General features: G+C 41.4%; 1 protein-coding gene across 7 annotated transcripts in view; it reads left to right on the top strand.

Annotated features, from left to right (window-relative positions):
• Positions 1–17639, top strand: part of stxbp5a (syntaxin binding protein 5a (tomosyn)) — a 243691-nt gene that overhangs the window by 213396 nt on the left and 12656 nt on the right. For all 7 annotated transcript variants that reach the window (XM_043696459.2, XM_043696460.2, XM_043696462.2 and 4 more), the window contains 3 exons: positions 2882–3251; positions 8344–8509; positions 12285–12396. In XM_043696459.2, the coding sequence (XP_043552394.1) occupies positions 2882–3251; positions 8344–8509; positions 12285–12396 (648 nt within the window). The remainder of the gene's footprint in view (positions 1–2881; positions 3252–8343; positions 8510–12284; positions 12397–17639) is intronic.

Consider the following 17639-nt stretch of genomic DNA (forward strand, 5'->3'; position numbering starts at 1 on the left):
ACTAACTGTGTCCAAGTCGCTAGGCTGTTATCAGATGCTAGCTTTGACTTACTGTTTCCGGAACCCCCGATCAAAGGCTATCTCCCTCAACTGAGCACTGCTGACAAGCTTCCGAGTTTTGTGTTTGTGCTAATTAGCATAGCAAGACAAAAGTAATATTGTAATTTTAAAAGTAAACATAATTTTGGCTGGGGGCATAGCACAAAAAAGAAAAGTAATGCATGGCAGGGATGCTGTCAGCATCCAGGTAGGATCAAAGTAAATAAGTGGAGGTTGACTGACGAGGTGCCACTGTTTAAGAAGGGTGATAACGACAAGCCAGGGAACTATAGACCAGTAAGTCAGACGTCGGTGGTGGCCACGTTGGAGGGAATCCTGAGGGACTGGATGTACATGTATTTGGAAAGGCATGGACTTATTAGGGATAGTCAACATGGCTTTGTGCGTGGGAAATCATGTCTCACAGACTTGATTGAGTTTTTTGAAGTAGTAACAAAGAGGATTGATGAGGGCAGAGCGGTAGATGCGATCTATATGGACTTCAATAAGACGTTCGACAAGGTTCCCCATGGGAGACTGGCTAGCCAGGTTAGATCTCACGGATTTAGGGTGAGGGGAAAGATACAAAAGAGACCTAAGGGGCAACTTTTTCACGCAGAGGGTGGTACATGTATGGAATGAGCTGCCAGAGGAAGTGATGGAGGCTGGTACAATTGCAACATTTAAAAGGCATTTGGATAGGTATATGAATAGGAAGGGTTTGGAGGGATATGAGCTGGGTGCTGGCAGGTGGGACTGGATTGGGTTGGAATATCTGGTCGGCATGGACGGGTTGGACCGAAGGGTCTGATTCCATGCTGCACATTTCTATGACTCTATAACTGCTATAACAGCACATGAAGAGCCTGGAGATGCAGCCTAGTCTACCCCAGGAGCTAGGTGCATGTCCCAAGCGCAGTGTTATTGCTGCAACATTGTAATGATAATTGCCACTGCACCCAGAGGTGCAGCAATGAAGTGAATAAGGGTCCTGTATGTGGTTTGGATTTGTTCTTTGAGGGTTCTTGGAAGCTGGCACATATTGAATGCCAAAATCTCTAAATGTGAGGTGCATGGCCTGTGCCCATGTAGCTTCCCCTGAGATGTTGGTGTCCAACATGGAGGCCCTTCAGTGCAAACAGTGAGCTGAAGTCACCCAGGTACGTGTTCTGACTTCCATGTCAGGAATCCTCAACATCTAGTTTATTCATGCATTTGTTTTGATAGGAAGCTGAAAATTATTGAGACAAGTTGTGCTATTGCAAAGGCATTTAATAAGCTAAAATCCCCTTTACAGAGGAACCTCGATTATCCGAATACCAATTATCCAAAAATCGGATTGTCAGAAGGAAATCTTGAGGTCCCGACAGAAACATTACCTCAAAGACGTGTCCAACACTGATCGCGTCTTTTGTTTACAGTGGTAAAAAGTGCTGCCGAGAACAGTACTGGACTGATGGGAGTGCAGGCACTGTCTCTAAATGACTGACCTCCCACTCCCTCTCCCTCTCCCTGTCTCTCCCCACACTTTCCCTGGAGTTCTACACAGGTGTGTACCCTAAACCCCCCCCCACCACACACACAGATAATCTCTCTAATGTTGTCCTGTACTGGGCAAAAGTGGAACCTGTTTAAAAGTTGCGATAGAAAGGTGTGTGAGAGAGAGATATGCACGTGCTATTTAGAGACTCACCCCAAAAAGGCAGTAGCAGCAGCAGCCATCTTGTTGGCTGCCCCTGAGAGGGGGCGAGGGTGGGAGCGAACAGGGGTCAAGTGGGAGGAGACGGGGGAGGGGGCAGGCAGGGGTAGGTGTTGGATGGGGTTTGGGGGGGTGGGGTGCTGTGTTGGAGAAGGGCGAGGGCTCACGTGCATTGTGTTGCTGCTAGTCTCCTGAACGGGAAGCAGACTTAATAGAAAACTCCAAGCCTCAGAGTAAAGGCATTGAATCAATTATCGAATAATCAATTATCCAAACGAAATAGTGACCCATCCTTCTCGTTCGGATAATCGAGGTTCCTCTGTAATTGGCAACTCGTCACTGCCTAATGAGAAAATTGCCTTGCCACTCAGCAAATGCATAAAATATGTTGAGAGATGCTCCTGAGGTCAAGATCAGACTATCTGAGCTTCTCATTTGATTCTGCCACAAATATCACCAAACTCTAGCTCAGGTCCCTCTAAGATTCTGCTCTTTTTGACAATACATGTTATGAAAATGACGTAAAGTAAAATGGGAAGGGTGGGTGGGGTGGCAACTTGTGTGGTGCATAAAAACTGGCATATAGCTATGATGTTGAATGACCTATTTAAAGGAAATATTGATTTTTTTTTAATGGCTGTGTACAACACTGAGTTTAAAGGGAAATTTGATAACCAGAACAGTTCATGGTACGTCAGTGTGGTCTGTTTGATGTTTTGTATAACTGTAGCATGTCTTTTTTTTTTAGTTCTCTGGGTCTAAAGGCCAGCAAGGCATTAGCTGTATTTTTTGTACTGGTTCACAACATTGTAGTGATCTATCTTTGAGACTCCAAGACTCTTTGGATCTTCACTGTTTCTAGCTTTTCATCATTTTGCGAGTTCCATGTTCTATGTTTTGTCGGTCCAAAGTGTATAACCTCCATTGACATTCAATTGCGAAAGTCCTATCCCATCACTCCAATGTATCAATTGCTATCTGCACTACTAAAGATGCCAACTATCTTTATGCCACCAACAAATTTGAGTATAAATCACTAATGAATATAATGAATTGTTTCAGCCCCATCAGAAAAGCTTCCAATTGAGTTAAATGTTTTATCTCCTGCCACTTAATTGTCCTTTATTGTTTTCCATTCTACAGGAACTATATTGAGACTAAAAGGTGCAATTTTGAGAGTAGCGTTTCTGGACACCACTGGAAGCCTCATCAATCCAGCACATGAACCCTGGAGAGAACCAAATGTGCAAGAAGAGAAGGATGACAAGGATAAATGTAGAAAACTGAGGCCAGTATCTGTGTCTCCCTCATCCTCTCAGGAGATAAATGAAACCCAGTACGCAGTGATATGTTCAGAAAAACAGGCAAAAGTTATCTCATTGCCATCCCAAAACTGTATTTATAAACACAACATAACTGAAACATCATTTGTTCTTCGTGCTGATATTGTGGGATTGAATGGGAGCATCTGTCTTGCATGCTTCTGTGCCAATGGACATATCATGACATTCAGGTAATTCACATTGTACTTAATCGTGAATGAACTGGTTGTATCAGGATACATAGAGTCAACAATGCACAAACTAAAATTTGTTAAGGACTTAAGAATATTGAAAATTTGTATTCAAATGAAATTTTGTTGGAAATAATTGGCTGCTGTTTCTGACTTAGGTAAAGTATAAGTTTTCAGCATCTTCCAGCTTGGCCAAGTTCTTGTGCTTTCTAGTCAGCAGCTTATGGCTTGAAGCACACAATCAGTGATTTGTTCTGGAGATGTGATCTTTTGGATGAAGAGTTGAACTGTGGCCTTGTGTGCTTGTTGATCAACAAATACTGCCAACACATATTTGTATGTTTATATCATTGGTGACTTGTTTGCCACTTGCTTGATGAGTGCAATTCCAAGAACCTAAAAGTTTAAACACGAGACATAACTAAGCAGCCCATTTGATCAGTATTTGATTTGTCATTTCCTCCACCACTGGTGCACAGTGACCTAAGTGTGTATCACTTATGAGATGCACTGCAGCTCTCCAAACCTGCAATCTCTACTCCATAAAAAGACAAGGATGTGGGAACACAACCACCTTTAGAATTACTCTCCAAATCCAATACCATCCTGACTTGGAACTATACCTATGTTCTTTCACTATTGCTAAGACTTCCTACTTAACAACACTGTATAAATTTACCTACAACAGGTGGACTCAGTTCAAAAATGTAACTAACCACCACTGTGTCAATGGCAATTGGGAATGGGCATCAAATGCTGGCATTTTCAGCAATGTGTAGGTTCTACTAACTTTTTTAAATTGCTGTTTGTGTGACTTTGCACAAATGGTTGTCTGGTTTCCTTGAAAGCAAATGTGGTCCAAAAGTGCTATATTCCTGAAGCACTTTAAGACATCGTGAGGACTAAACAGTGTGTTCGAAATATGGAGCATTTTTCCCTCTATGCACATGCAGTCAGGTCCAGTGTCACAGGAGTTTAATCAGAACACATTCATATTCCACACTTAATATTTATGGAAGAGAGCCTTTCTGGAGATTATAGCATGGAATAAGTACTGTTGTTCTGTGAAGCCTGTGTTCGTGCTAAATCTTTAGCTGCAGATCTGCTGTACATTATAGATTAAATGCCATAACACCCTAAGGCTTTCTGCCCAATTCACTTAGCAACATCACCAGAAATCTATTGACATTTTATGAAGTACAATCATCTAGACGTACTTTATAGTAAGATTCCTCAAGGAAATTCCTTTATATGTGAATTTAATTTGTATCTCTCTTCAGAAACACAGCTGTGGTTACGATATACCAGATTAAAGGGAGCCAAGGATGTGGTGTTGGATTGGTTACAAGGGAATGATTTGAAATACCGCTGCAGAAAGTAAATGTGGGATTTGGAAATACTGATGATCAATATAACTTAGTTTGCTGTGTAGTTTGATTGTATTGGGATGGTCTAGGAACAGTAGATAGATTCTGGAATTTGTACTCAGCCTGATTGTTGGTAATGAGATGATTTTAGAATACTGGAAAAATTTAGCAGATCTGGCAGCAACTGTGAGAGAGAAACAGTTTACGTTTTGAGTCTGGTATGACTTCAGACTGCAAGGTATTAGAAAATAGGTTCGTTCTTATGCTTTTGACAGAGAAGCAAGAGGCAGATGGTGTCAACACAATGTAAAAGACAGAGGTTATTAATTGTGGAGAAAGAAAATTAGATGTAAAATGGGTGTAAATTAAGAAGTGGAAGGGAGACAATTGGCCTACTCTACTAAGTACAAAGTGAACAGTCTTGCTGATCCTCTGTCAAAAGAATATTTACAAAAAAACTATTTTCCGACATGTTTCAGTTCTGAAGAAGTCATACTGATTTTAAACATTAACTCTGCTTCTCTCTACAAACGTTTCCAGACCTGCTGAATTTCTTCAGCATTCACTGTTTGTTTCAGACTTTCAGCATCTACAGTATTTTACTTTTATCTGGATGATTTTGAAAGTCTGGAGGACTAAGGGAGTCCTGGGGTGTGTCAGAACTAGTGACCTTTGGCATATCCTGAGGGTGCAACAGGTGCTTTGCTGTTTAGCACAACATAATGGTTCTGATAGTATTATTGGAAAGTTAGTTTTTCCATGGAATACATTTTATATAAAAAGCAAAAATGCTGGATGTATTCAGAGGCCAGGCTATGCCTATGGACAGAGGGCATAATTAATAATTCTTGTTGATGAACTTCCATCAGTTCAGTGCTAAATTGAAAAGCTCTTTCAAATAAGCAGCAAAAGCATGAAAGAGGTTTTATGCTCAAATGATTCTAAAGTTTGTCCTGATTAGATTTGCATGATGGTCATGATCTTCATTGCAGTTTAAAAATTAAGTCTCTCTGTAGACCGTTGAAATAATGTCACAAAGTGTGGTGCTGGAAAAGCACAGCTGGTCGGGCAGCATCTGAGGAGTAGGAGAGTCAACATGTCGAGCATAAGCTCTTTATCATTGAAATAATGTGGTAGCTTGAATAACCAGCTTTGTTGTAATGAGGGGTGTTGCACTGAGCACAATTCTTTTATGATAAGTACTCCATTACCGCTATTTTTATTCAATGCCTTGAGCATCATGCTTGAAATTGTGTAATTTAAATGATTGTCACTGTAACATCAATTGAAGCCTGATGATTGACAAAGGCCATACTGGGAAATAAAGTCCTTTTTTTTAAGAATGGTTAATCATATATGGCTGTTTATTTTATCATTGGTGCATCCTGGGTATCTTAAGTCCGGAACGTATCACCAGGTACAGATATTATTGAATTCATGATTCAGAGTTGGACTGAGGTGTACAAAGTTAAAAATCACACAACACCAGGTTATAGTCCAACAGGTTTAATTGGAAGCACACTAGCTTTCGGAGCGACCTCCTTCATCAGGTGATTGTGGAGGGCTCGATCGTAACACAGAATTTATAGCAAAAATTTGCAGTGTGATGTAACTGAAATTATACATTAAAGAATTGATTGTCTGTTAAGCCTTTCATCTGTTAGAATACAGTGATAGTTTCACTTCTTTCATGTGTAAATCACACAACACTTTTTTTTAAAGTTGCATTCTTGGGTTAGCTGTTAACAATGGTGATAGCTAGACAATATGTTGAAGGTGTTAGCCCCCTGTGTTTTCTGTCTATAACCTGATGTTTAGATTGACTCCAATCTAAAAAGTGAGATAACAGAGTTTTACATAAATTCATGCAGTTTTTGAGCTCAGAGTTCTACATGCATGGATGTAGTATTTGAGCAAAGTGCAATGTAACTCTGCAAGTACAAAAAAATTCACCACACAAAATATGTGTGCGCATGTGGGTCTTTGTCTCTGTGTGTGTGTGTGTGTGTGTGTGTGTGTGTGTGTGTGTGTCTGTCTGGGGTGAGGGTTGTGAGTGTGAGAAAGTGTGTGTTTGTGTGTAGTGAGTGCAGAGTGTCTTAAGTCTGTGAGGGGGTGCATGTGGGAGTGTGTGTGTCTATAAGGATGTGTGTGGGTGTCTGTGTGTACGTGTGTGTGTGTGGGTGTGCGCGCGCATAGTGCAATGATGATCACCTGTAATGTGACATGAACCCAAGGTCCCGGTTGAGGCCCTCCCTATGGGTACCGAACTTAGCTATCAGCCTCTGCTCGGCCACTTTCCTCTGCTGCCTGTCCCGAAGTCCACCTTGGAGGTTGGTCACCCGAAGGTCCAAGGCTGAATGTCCTGGACCACTGAAGTGTTCCCCAACTGGGAGGGAACCCTCCTGTCTGTTGCTTGTTGTGCGGTGCCCATTCATCCGTTGTCGTAGCCTTTGGGGAAACCGAGCAAAGGCTACGACAACGGATGAATGGGCACCGCACAACAAGCAACAGACAGGAGGGTTCCCTCCCAGTTGGGGAACACTTCAGTGGTCCAGGACATTCAGCCTCGGACCTTCGGGTGACCATCCTCCAAGGTGGACTTCGGGACAGGCACCAGAGGAAAGTGGCCGAGCAGAGGCTGATAGCTAAGTTCAGTACCCATAGGCAGGGCCTCAACCGGGACCTTGGGTTCATGTCACATTACAGGTGATCACCATTGCACTATATACACACACAGATATTCCTACACACACAAACTCTCACATACACACGGACACAGGTACGCACACAGACACACACACTCCCACACATGCACCCCCTCACAGACTTAAGACACTCTGCACTCACGACACACACACACACACACACACACACACACACACTTTCTCACACTCAACCCCCACCCCAGACAGACACACACACACACACACACGGACAGACAAAGACCCACATGCTCACATATATTTTGTGTGGTGAATATTTTTGTACTTGCAGAGTTACATTGCACTTTGCTCAAATACTACATCCATGCATGTAGAACTCTGAGCTCAAAAACTGCATGAATTTATCTCACTTTTTAGATTGGAATCAATCTAAACATCAGGTCATAGACAGAGAACACAGGGGGCTAACACCTTCAACATATTGCCTAGCTATCACCATTGTTTACAGCTAACCCGAGAATGCAACTTTATATAAAAAAAGGGCTTTGTGATTTACACATGAAAGAAGTGAAACTATCACTGTATTCTAACAGATGAAAGGCTTAACGGGCAATCAATTCTTCAATGTATAATTTCAGTTACATCACACTGCAAATTTTTGCTATAAATTGTGTTACGATCGAGCCCTCCACAATCACCTGATGAAGGAGTGTCGCTCCGAAAGCTAGTGTGCTGCCAATTAAACCTGTTGGACTATAACCTGGTGTTGTGTGATTTTTAATATTATTGAATTGTAAGTTTAATGCCAGTAGTAAAATGTTCAATAGAACAACGTTATGTGGGCTTACTGATACAGGGAGCATGTACAGTATATGATACAGTGAATCTGTGACAGGTGAAACAAGTCTGAAAGGTCATTGAATTGAAATATTAATTCTATCTCTCCATTGATATTGCCTGAATGACACTTTTGCATTATTTTTTCCTTATTTTCAGCATCCACAATACTTTGCTTCTGTCCTTATATTTTTTTAACCTTTCTGTTTTGATTTTGTTTTGAAGCTTGCCAAGCCTTAGACCATTGCTAGATGTCAATTATTTGCCACTGACGGATATGCGAATAGCTCGTACTTTCTGTTTCACCAACAATGGACAGGCTCTATATCTGGTTTCCCCTACCGAGATCCAGCGCATCACCTACAGTCAGAGCACATGTGAGAATTTACAGGTAAGGATCATTGAGATTGTTATCTTCTTCCAGTGAAAACTGTGCTACAGAAGCTAATTCTTAAAATAGTGCTTCTTCTTAAAGTATTCCTTCACTTGCACACCTTTTGTGCAGAAGTACATTCAGGAAATGCAGGTCACTGTATCGTTTGAGGTATTATTCTGATATTTGTAATGCAGGTGGAATTACTTATCAATCTGTTACCTCATTCCAGGTTCACAAAATTAATTTTTGCTTGTGTAGTGCGTAGCTGTGCAGCAACAGCACTTTTCTCTTGTATTTTGGCAGCTTAACAACAGGATGTGATAAGGCACTAATATGAGCAGAGACATTTCATCAAACAGAGGCTGCTTCTGACTGGTGCCAATGGTCAGCCTGTAAATCTTCTGCTTGCCCTCCATGCAAGCAGTGCTTAACTCTTCACTTGACATTTTGCCCGACAAATCTCCAACTCTGGCCCCTTGTGAATCTCTGATTTACTTCACCTCAGTATTGGTGGTCTTAACTTCAAATGCCTTGGCCCTAACTTTGGGATTTGTTCCCTCAACTTGAACTGTTCCTGTAAGATAAGCCTTATAATCTGGCTTTTTGTCACTGAAAAATAAGAATGTAAGAAATAGAGGATGGAGAAGACTACATGGTCCATTGAGAACACTTCAGCATTCAATATGATCATGGCTGACTTTGGGCTTCAGCTGTACTTTGCTGCCCATTCTTGTCCCATGGTTCCCCAAGGGATGTAAACTCTTGACAAACAAAACCTTAAACATATTCAAAGATGGTACGTCTGTAACCCTCAAGGATGTAGACTTCTAAAGGTTTGCATCACTGAGTTTAAAAAAAAATTATCCTCCTCTTAATCCTAAATTATCCTCCTTAATCCTAAATGATCTTTGCTGAAACTATTTCTTGTTTTAGATTCGCCAGCCAAGGAGACTGTCACTACTTAAACTTTCAAGCTCCTTCAATGTATTGAATGTTTCATTGAGCCCATCTGTCATTTTTTTAAATTCCAGAGAATGTAAGCCCAATTTATTCTGTTTCTCACCATTGGCCAACCCCCTCAGCCCAGAGACCAATTTGGTGTAACATTGTTGTAATGCCTTCAATGCACGTATATCCTTAAACGTGGAGACCACAATTGAACACTATTCCTGGTGTAATTTTGCCAAAGCTTCATTCAGTTGTAGCAAGATTTCTTTGTTGTACTCCAGTTACAGTAAAGCACATACCATTTGCCTTCCCAGTTAGTTACTGTTCCTGCATGCTGAAACTTCCAGGTTTCACATCATATAAAAATGTTTCACTTTTCTATTCTTGTGATCAGTGAAGTTCTGATACTTTGACCCATTATACAGATTTGCATCTAGCTTGCATTTTTACTTAGTTTTACCAGCAAACTTAGATACGCTATTCTGTCTCTTCTACATTGTTAATAAAACTTGTAAATAACTGAGGCCCAGCATTTATTTTGCAGCACTCAGTTAGTCACAGTCTGCTAACTCAAAAATGCCCCAAGCATATTCTCTATTTCCTTTCCATGCACAAATCCTCTGTTAATTTTGATATCTTCATATTTCCTGGGCTTATTTTGGAATCTAGCAAATTTTAGAAAATGAAAGTCAATTCATCCATCATATCTGTAGTTTCTTGATCTATATCCTATTTGAAGACTGAAGTTCCCCACAAAAGTTACATTGTCTTTGTAACAAGCTCCAATAATTTCTGGTTTAATTATCCATCCAAAGAGAAAACAACTATTATGCCTATAAATTATTGCAAGCCTTTTCTGGCCTTTTGCTATTCCAAACCTCTACTCATACTCATTGATGTCTAAGCCAAGATCTTTTCTCTTCCCTTACTATCAGGTTTACCTCCCATCCCCCCCCTTTTATATTTTGCCTGCCCTTTCGAAATGTAAGATTATCCTGGAATATTTATTTCCCAACTTTGGTTATTTCATCACCATTATATTTATGTATGTTTGTGCCACTAGTTTATCTCCCTTATTGTCAATGCTTCATGTAGTCTGATAAGGTGAGGTCACTTTTTTTTAATATATCTCCTGATAATATCACCTTGAGTATCCTAGTGTTAATTTGACTGATGATGCTCCAGTATACTGCCTTGAAATGCTTACTATATTAAGGATGCCATATAATTGCAAGTTGCTGTCTTTGCATGTGCATGCTCACGTTTTCCACTAATGCTGGAGTACAGGAGGAGAGGTGGACCTTGGCTTAGGCCCTGTACAGGTGTGCACCAATTCCAAGTTCCAGTTTAAGCTGTGACAATTCAGATTGGTTGCTGTCACTTTCTCATTTCATAGCTTTACGTTTTGGCAAACAGTGTATTGGTTTCTTTGGCAATTGCATACAGTTGTCTCCTCATTCTACGAAATTGCTTTACTGATTTGTGCTTTTAAGTCTTTCTAATGCTCAAACTGTCTTATTAAGTTTGAACAATTCCATGGACACGTGTGCAGGATTATGATTTATTCAAAGTTCCTTTTGAATTTGGTCAACTTTAGCTTCAGCATTTAGTGCAAGCCTCTGTTGAATTCCACAAATCCTTCTGTGTGGTAAACATGTCTTAACTATCGGCTACAAAGTACTACTCTCGCCCTCTGCCATCAGATTTATCTGTGGCTCTTGGCTGGATCAGCTTGAGGCAGGTGGAAAGAGTTGATAGCACTGTAGCGAGTTTCCGTGGGCAATTTTTAATTCACTTTTATCTTCAATGGAAAACCTAGACAAGGTGGCAGCATCGGAACTGAGTGAGTGGTGTTCAGAGACACCCAGACCCCCTTGCACCTCCCCGTTTCCCAATCCATTGCCATCCACATAATTATCTGCCTTCTAGTGTTTGCTACCAAGACGGATAACCTAACATTTAACCATGTTACATTTCATGTGCCACACATTTGTCTCCTCACTGAACGCTTCCAAATCACAATGAAATATTTCTGCATCCTCTTCACAGCTCACCTCCCCACCCAGCTTTGTACCATCTGCAATCCTGGAAATATTACATTTAGTTTCCTCTCCCAAATCATAAGTATATATTGTGAGTAGCTAGGGTACTCCTTTCATCCTCTGGGTGGGGGGGAAACATACTCATTTATTCCTACTCTTTGCTTCTTGTATGTCAAATAGCTTTCTATCTGTGCCAGTGCACTATCCCCCTACAAGTCGAAATCCTTTATCCGAAATGCTTAGGACCAGCTGTTTTTCGGAATTCAGAATTTTTCAGTTTTCAGTGTGTGACAGTTTAATTGTGAGATTTTTAATAATCTTACCGGAGGAGCAGACTTCCAAGAAAGAAGGTGCTTGGCCTCCCCGCCTACATCTCATCTGAATGACACACATAGAGAGGGTGTCGACTTGGGGACGTTCACAGAGAAACCTCAGGCCTGTTGGTGCTTGGCCACGCCCCCCCCCCCCCCCTCCCAAGTCACATCTGAGTGACACGAATCAAGTTGGTGTCGACTTGAGTTAACTGTTTGCTCGCTAAACAACCTTGTTAATGAGAAAAAAACTTCACAAAAACTTTCGGATTTCAGAGCTTTTCAGTTTTGGATGTTCAGAGAAAGGATCTTCTATCTGTAGTCCCATTTAATTTTGCATGTTAATTTCTTAAGTGGTATTTATTTGAAAGCCTTTTGCAAGTCCAAGTAAATTACGTTCACCGGCTTCCCCTTATCGTCTTCACTATTTACATCTTCAAAACCATTCCAGTAGATTTGTGTAAATGAATAATATTTTATTTTCTCTAGGAAATGCTTGGCGAACTATTCACTCCTGTGGAAACACCAGAAGCTCCAAACAGAGGATTCTTTAAAGGCTTGTTTGGTGGTGGTGCACAGTCACTGGACAGAGAAGAACTTTGTAAGTACTGTAAGATATAGCAAAAGTAAGCCAATTGGCCCATTTGAGTATCCTACCTTATCTCCATAACCCATGATACCCTTGCTGATTTAAAAACTTGTTGTGACTATGCAGCTCCTTTAACAAGGTTATATTGTCCTTGGCTTTTTCCAAAAAGATTGAATGAGGCAAGAGATGCCAAGAGGTCTGGCTTAGATTGGCTCTAAAACCTATGTGATTATAGCTAACATATACTGCCTCAGACAAAAGGCTTTCAAGTTAAAGAACACTTGTTCTTTATGGATGGAGGGTGGCCAGTTCTCCCAGCTCAGCTTTTCTCTGGTTTGGTTTTAGCAGTCTGGCTGTGGAGTTTAAGCTGGTCACAAAGAAACAGCGACATGTAAGAATGTGTTCCATGCTGAATCTCTCTGCCATCTCTCTCTCCTGTAAGACCCTGTGTTTGATTTTACATTTTATGCCAAAAGGTGTTTATGGGGATAGTTGATAGTAGTTGGAACAGCATCATTAAGTTGGGTTTTTGGATAAGTTAATTTATTCTATATTCTGTTCTCTTTTTTTTATGTTTCATTCAGTAATCTTGCAAATAAATTTGGTTTTGTTTAAAACTAAGTGGGTGCGAGAGTGCAGGGTGTGTGCAAGACTGCAGGGCATAGGATAATTGTACATTAAAAAGAGAGAAGAGACCACGTGCAGTGATGGAGAAATAATGAAAATTGGAGAGATTACTGAAGCAGAAGTCAATCCCTCTTTCATAACTGTTTATTTGCATTTCATAATTCATAATTCAGCACGAACTCCAGTCAGCTGTCTTCATAACCAACCTTCCTTCCAGCCTTTTTATTTTAAATTCACCTGTTCTAACGTGTTATCATCCACCTCTGGAAAATATGGGACTTGAGCCCCAGCCTTCTGGCTCAGAAGTTGGGATGCTATTACTACACCACAGGAGACCCCTTGACCCACTATATTCAGGAAAAAAAGGCCTTTTTTCGAATCTTTGCTATGTCTTCCAGCTCCACATGCAGATTGCCACTGAGGTCCCTAATAGGACCTACCCTTTCCCTGGTTATTCTCTTACCCACAATGTGGTACTTATGGTTATTTTCTAATCAACCCACTCAGATGTTATTACACACTTCTGGATTAGGTAGGCCTTGGACCCCGGGTCTTCTGACTCAGCAATACCACTGAACCTCAACCACCAACCCCTTTGATAAATACGCTAGTGAGCTTCCACTTTCTCTAATATGTTTGGAGCATAACCTGATTCATTTACTCTTGGGCTGTAATGGCACAGGGTAGTGTCTCTACTGCTGGACCAGGAAACCTGCATTTGAGTGCCACCTGTTCCAGAGGTGTGTCATAATATCTTTGAACAAGTTGATTAGAACTACCAAGAAACATGAAAACCTGGTTCATTTACTCTTGAGCTCTAATGGCGCACAGTGTCAAAAATATCTATCTGAATCATGGTTAACTTGGGTGATTTGCTGGCAGTTTTTTAAAAAAAAAAGGGGTGCCAAAAAGCACATGCGGGTGCAAGACAAACCTGGTTCATTCTTCACATTGTAAATGATGGTCCCTTTATCAAGGTCAATGATGATAGGGGAATTAGTGAGAGTTAAAATAGGTGTGGCTATTTTTGACTTGGGGCAAAATGTTCTTCGCACTTAATTTGATAAAGGAGAAAAGAGCAAATAGGATCAGAGTCATAGAGGTGTACAGCACAGAAACAAACCCTTTGGTCCAACTCGTCTCTGCCGTCCAGATATCCTAAACTAATCTAGTCCTATTTGACAGCACTTGGCCCATGTCCCCCTCAATTCTTTCTATTCATATAACCATCCAGATGCCTTTTAAATGTAATTGTACCAGCCTCCACAATTCCTCTGGCAGCTCAATCCATCCACGCGCCACTGCCTGCATTAAAGAGTTGCCCCTTAGGTTACTTCTAAACCTTACCCCCTCATCGTAAACATATGCCCTCTAGTTCTGGACTCCCCCACCCCAGGGAAAAGATTTTGTCTATTTATCTATCCATGCCATCATGATATTATAAACCTCTATAAGGTCACCCCTCAGTCTTCGCTCCAGGGAAAAGAGCCCCAGCCTATTCAGCCTCCAAACCCTGGCAACATGCTTACAAATCTTTTCTGAACCCTTTCAAGTTTCACAACATCCTTCCTACATCAGGGAGACCAGAATTGCGCACACTATTCTAAAAGTAGCCTAACCGATGTCCTGTACAGCCACAACATGACCTTTCAACTCCTGTACTCAATGCTCTGACCAATAAAGGAAAGCATACTAAATGCTGCCTTCACTATCCTATCTACCTGCGACTCCATTTTCAAGTAACTAGGAACTTGCACTCCAAGGTTTCTTTGTACAGCCACACCTTACTATTAAGTCCTGCCCTGATTTAACTTTCCAAAATGCAGCACCTCCCATTTATCGAAAAGAAATTCCAGATCTTCGGCCACAGCAACTGAAGACGCAGCTACCAGAAGTGGAATAATTAAAGACTTGGTCATGCATGAAGCTAAATGCAAATGTCTGAGCTTGGGGCAGTAAAGAAGTTATGAAAATGGAATGGCACAACACCATGGAGGACTTTAAGCTCAAGTGATACATGAAGAGGACTTGGTGCAGTTGAGGGGGATTTTTAGAACTGCCTCAAGTTTATGGAGGCTGAAAGATGTGTTGCTGGCCAGGAGTGAAGTTATTAATAAATCCTAGAAGTAACACAGCCATGGATGTGGGTTTCAGTGTGAGTTCAAGTTCGGTGATGTTTAAGTGCGTGAAATTGGAGATATCATGGATATTTGCTTACAGGCTCATCTTGGGGTCAGATGTGATATTAAGGTTGCAAATGAAGTACTTCAGAGGTATAGCTGTGCATAGAGCAATGGATCAATAAGTTAGTATTGGAAAGGGCAATTGAAGTGATATGCTTTGAACAGGCTTTCAAAGAAGAAAAGCAGAAAATTGTAGATCATGTTTTCACATGAGGTTGAGGATAGACAGCTAAAGAACAATGACTGAGGATGAAGCAAAACTAAGGAAACCTGAATATATTCAGAAGTAGAGTAAACAGTTGCATTTATGTGATAGCTTTCATAGCTTGTGGCTGTCCTAAAGCCTTTCACAGTTAACAAATACCTTTTAGAGTTATGTTTGTTTCAGATGAGTGGAGTTCTTAGGGAATGCAGAAATGATGGAAATGGTGAGGTTCAAGTCATGGGAGAGCAAGCATTTGACTGAGATAGAAACATAATGGAAGTTGAAGAGCACAATAGCATTAAAAATGTTTCACCTGACAAAGGAGCAGCTCTCTGAAAGATTGTGATTTCAAGTAAACCTGTTGAACTATGATGTGTGTTGTGTGACTTCTGATTTTGTCTACCCCATTCCAACACTACCATCTCTACATGATGGCATTAAAAATGAATCTGTATTTTTGGCTGTGTTGAATGTAAGGGACAGAAATTGGAAAAACCAAGCAATAAATGACTGAAATGTGGAACACTGGGAATCCCCAGACTCGTGTCAGCATCATATTTTATACTTGCCCAGTCCATGAACAGTTCAGATTACAGGAGGCCCAGTGCAGATTTTAATGGAGTTCTGTCACTCCTTTAACCACTGAAGCTTACTTCCTATTTAAATAACCTTGTGAATGGTTGAACTTTGTTTGCAGTTGGGTTGAAATGTTAATTATTGCTGTTCTTTTTTTTTTTTACTTGTGTGGGTGGCCAGCATTTACTGTTCTTCCCTTGTTGCCCTTGAGAAGGTTGAGGTGAGCTGCTGTCTTGAACCACTTCAGTCCATGTGGTGTAGGTTGACCAACAATGCATCCGTTGCCTTGGTCCTTGCAGATGAAAGTGTTCGTGGATTTGGAAGATGCATTCTAAGATCTTTGAATTTCTGCAGTGCATCAGGACCTGGTCGGTGTATTTGGCTTTCCTGTACACTTGATAGAACTCTAGCTAGAGAGAGAATAGCCACTCTTGGACAAGGAGAGCAGACAGTACAACAGGGAACCTATCATCAAGGACTGTATGTTCAAACTATGAGATCTGTGCTTGATGACACATTTCACATTCAACAACCAAATATATGAAGAGATCAATGGAACACTTATGGGCTCACCTATCTCTGTGCTCTCAGCAGAAGCAGTGATGCAAAGATCGCTACAAACAACCTTACCCAAACTCTGGCTCAGATACTTCAACGACACTATTGTTATCATTTAAGAGAACAGAAATTGAGAACACACACCCGATTGACAACACCATATTCACAAGGATCAGATTTATGAGAGAGGAGGAAACCAACATTTAACTCCCATTCCTGGATGTGATGGTACCTCAAAAATGTGCAAGAAAGCCACACATACCAATCAGCTCCTGAATTACAACAGCAACCACCCAAACGCACGGAAGAACCTGCATTAGGACATGTTCAAAAGGGCTAAAACACACTGCAGCACTCCTGACCTGCAAAGCAAGGAAGAAGGACACCCCTATAGAGTATTCACCAAGAAAAGATATACCCGCAATTTAATCTGTAGTTGCCGAATAGACAGACAATGCATCGAGGGCATGCCATGACCTAACTCACTAGCCATGCTACCTTTCATAAAAAATATCTAGGAACTGCCAGGCAGACTTCTCTGACCACTAGGGCTCATTGCAGCCCATAAACCAACAGCCGTGCTCAGACAACAACTCACCAGGAGAAAAGATCCTACACCCAAAGATTTACAAGATTCCATGCAAAGACTGCATGAAACACTATAGAGGAACCTCAATTGTCTGAACAAGATGGGCAGGCACTATTTCGTTCGGATAATTGAGTATTCGGTTAATTGATATCCTCTGGGTCTTGGAGTTTTCTGATCAGGAGACTAGGCAGCAGCATACTGCACACGAGACCCTGCCTGCCTGCAACCCTGTCGGCTCCCAACCCCGCCCACTCCTGTCTCCTCGCCCGCCTCTCTTCCCAACCCCCCCCCCCTCCAAAACCATGTCAGTTCCCATCCCACCCTCTAACCAACCCCAATCCCCCGTCCATAGCCACCTGCCATCCAACCACCGTCCGCGCCCCTGCCCCTTGTTCTCTTCACCCTCCACCCCCCAGCCCCTCCGGGGCAGCCGGACTGTACACCAGCAGTAAGACTGCCTCTGCCTTTGTGGGGTAAGTCTCCAAATAGTGCGGGCCCACAGAGAGAGACGCAACTT

The sequence above is a fragment of the Chiloscyllium plagiosum genome, unplaced genomic scaffold, assembly GCF_037043375.1.
Source record: "Chiloscyllium plagiosum isolate Xiang-an unplaced genomic scaffold, Cpla_swu_hap1 HiC_scaffold_10, whole genome shotgun sequence".
In the NCBI taxonomy this organism is placed as follows: Eukaryota; Metazoa; Chordata; class Chondrichthyes; order Orectolobiformes; family Hemiscylliidae; genus Chiloscyllium; species Chiloscyllium plagiosum.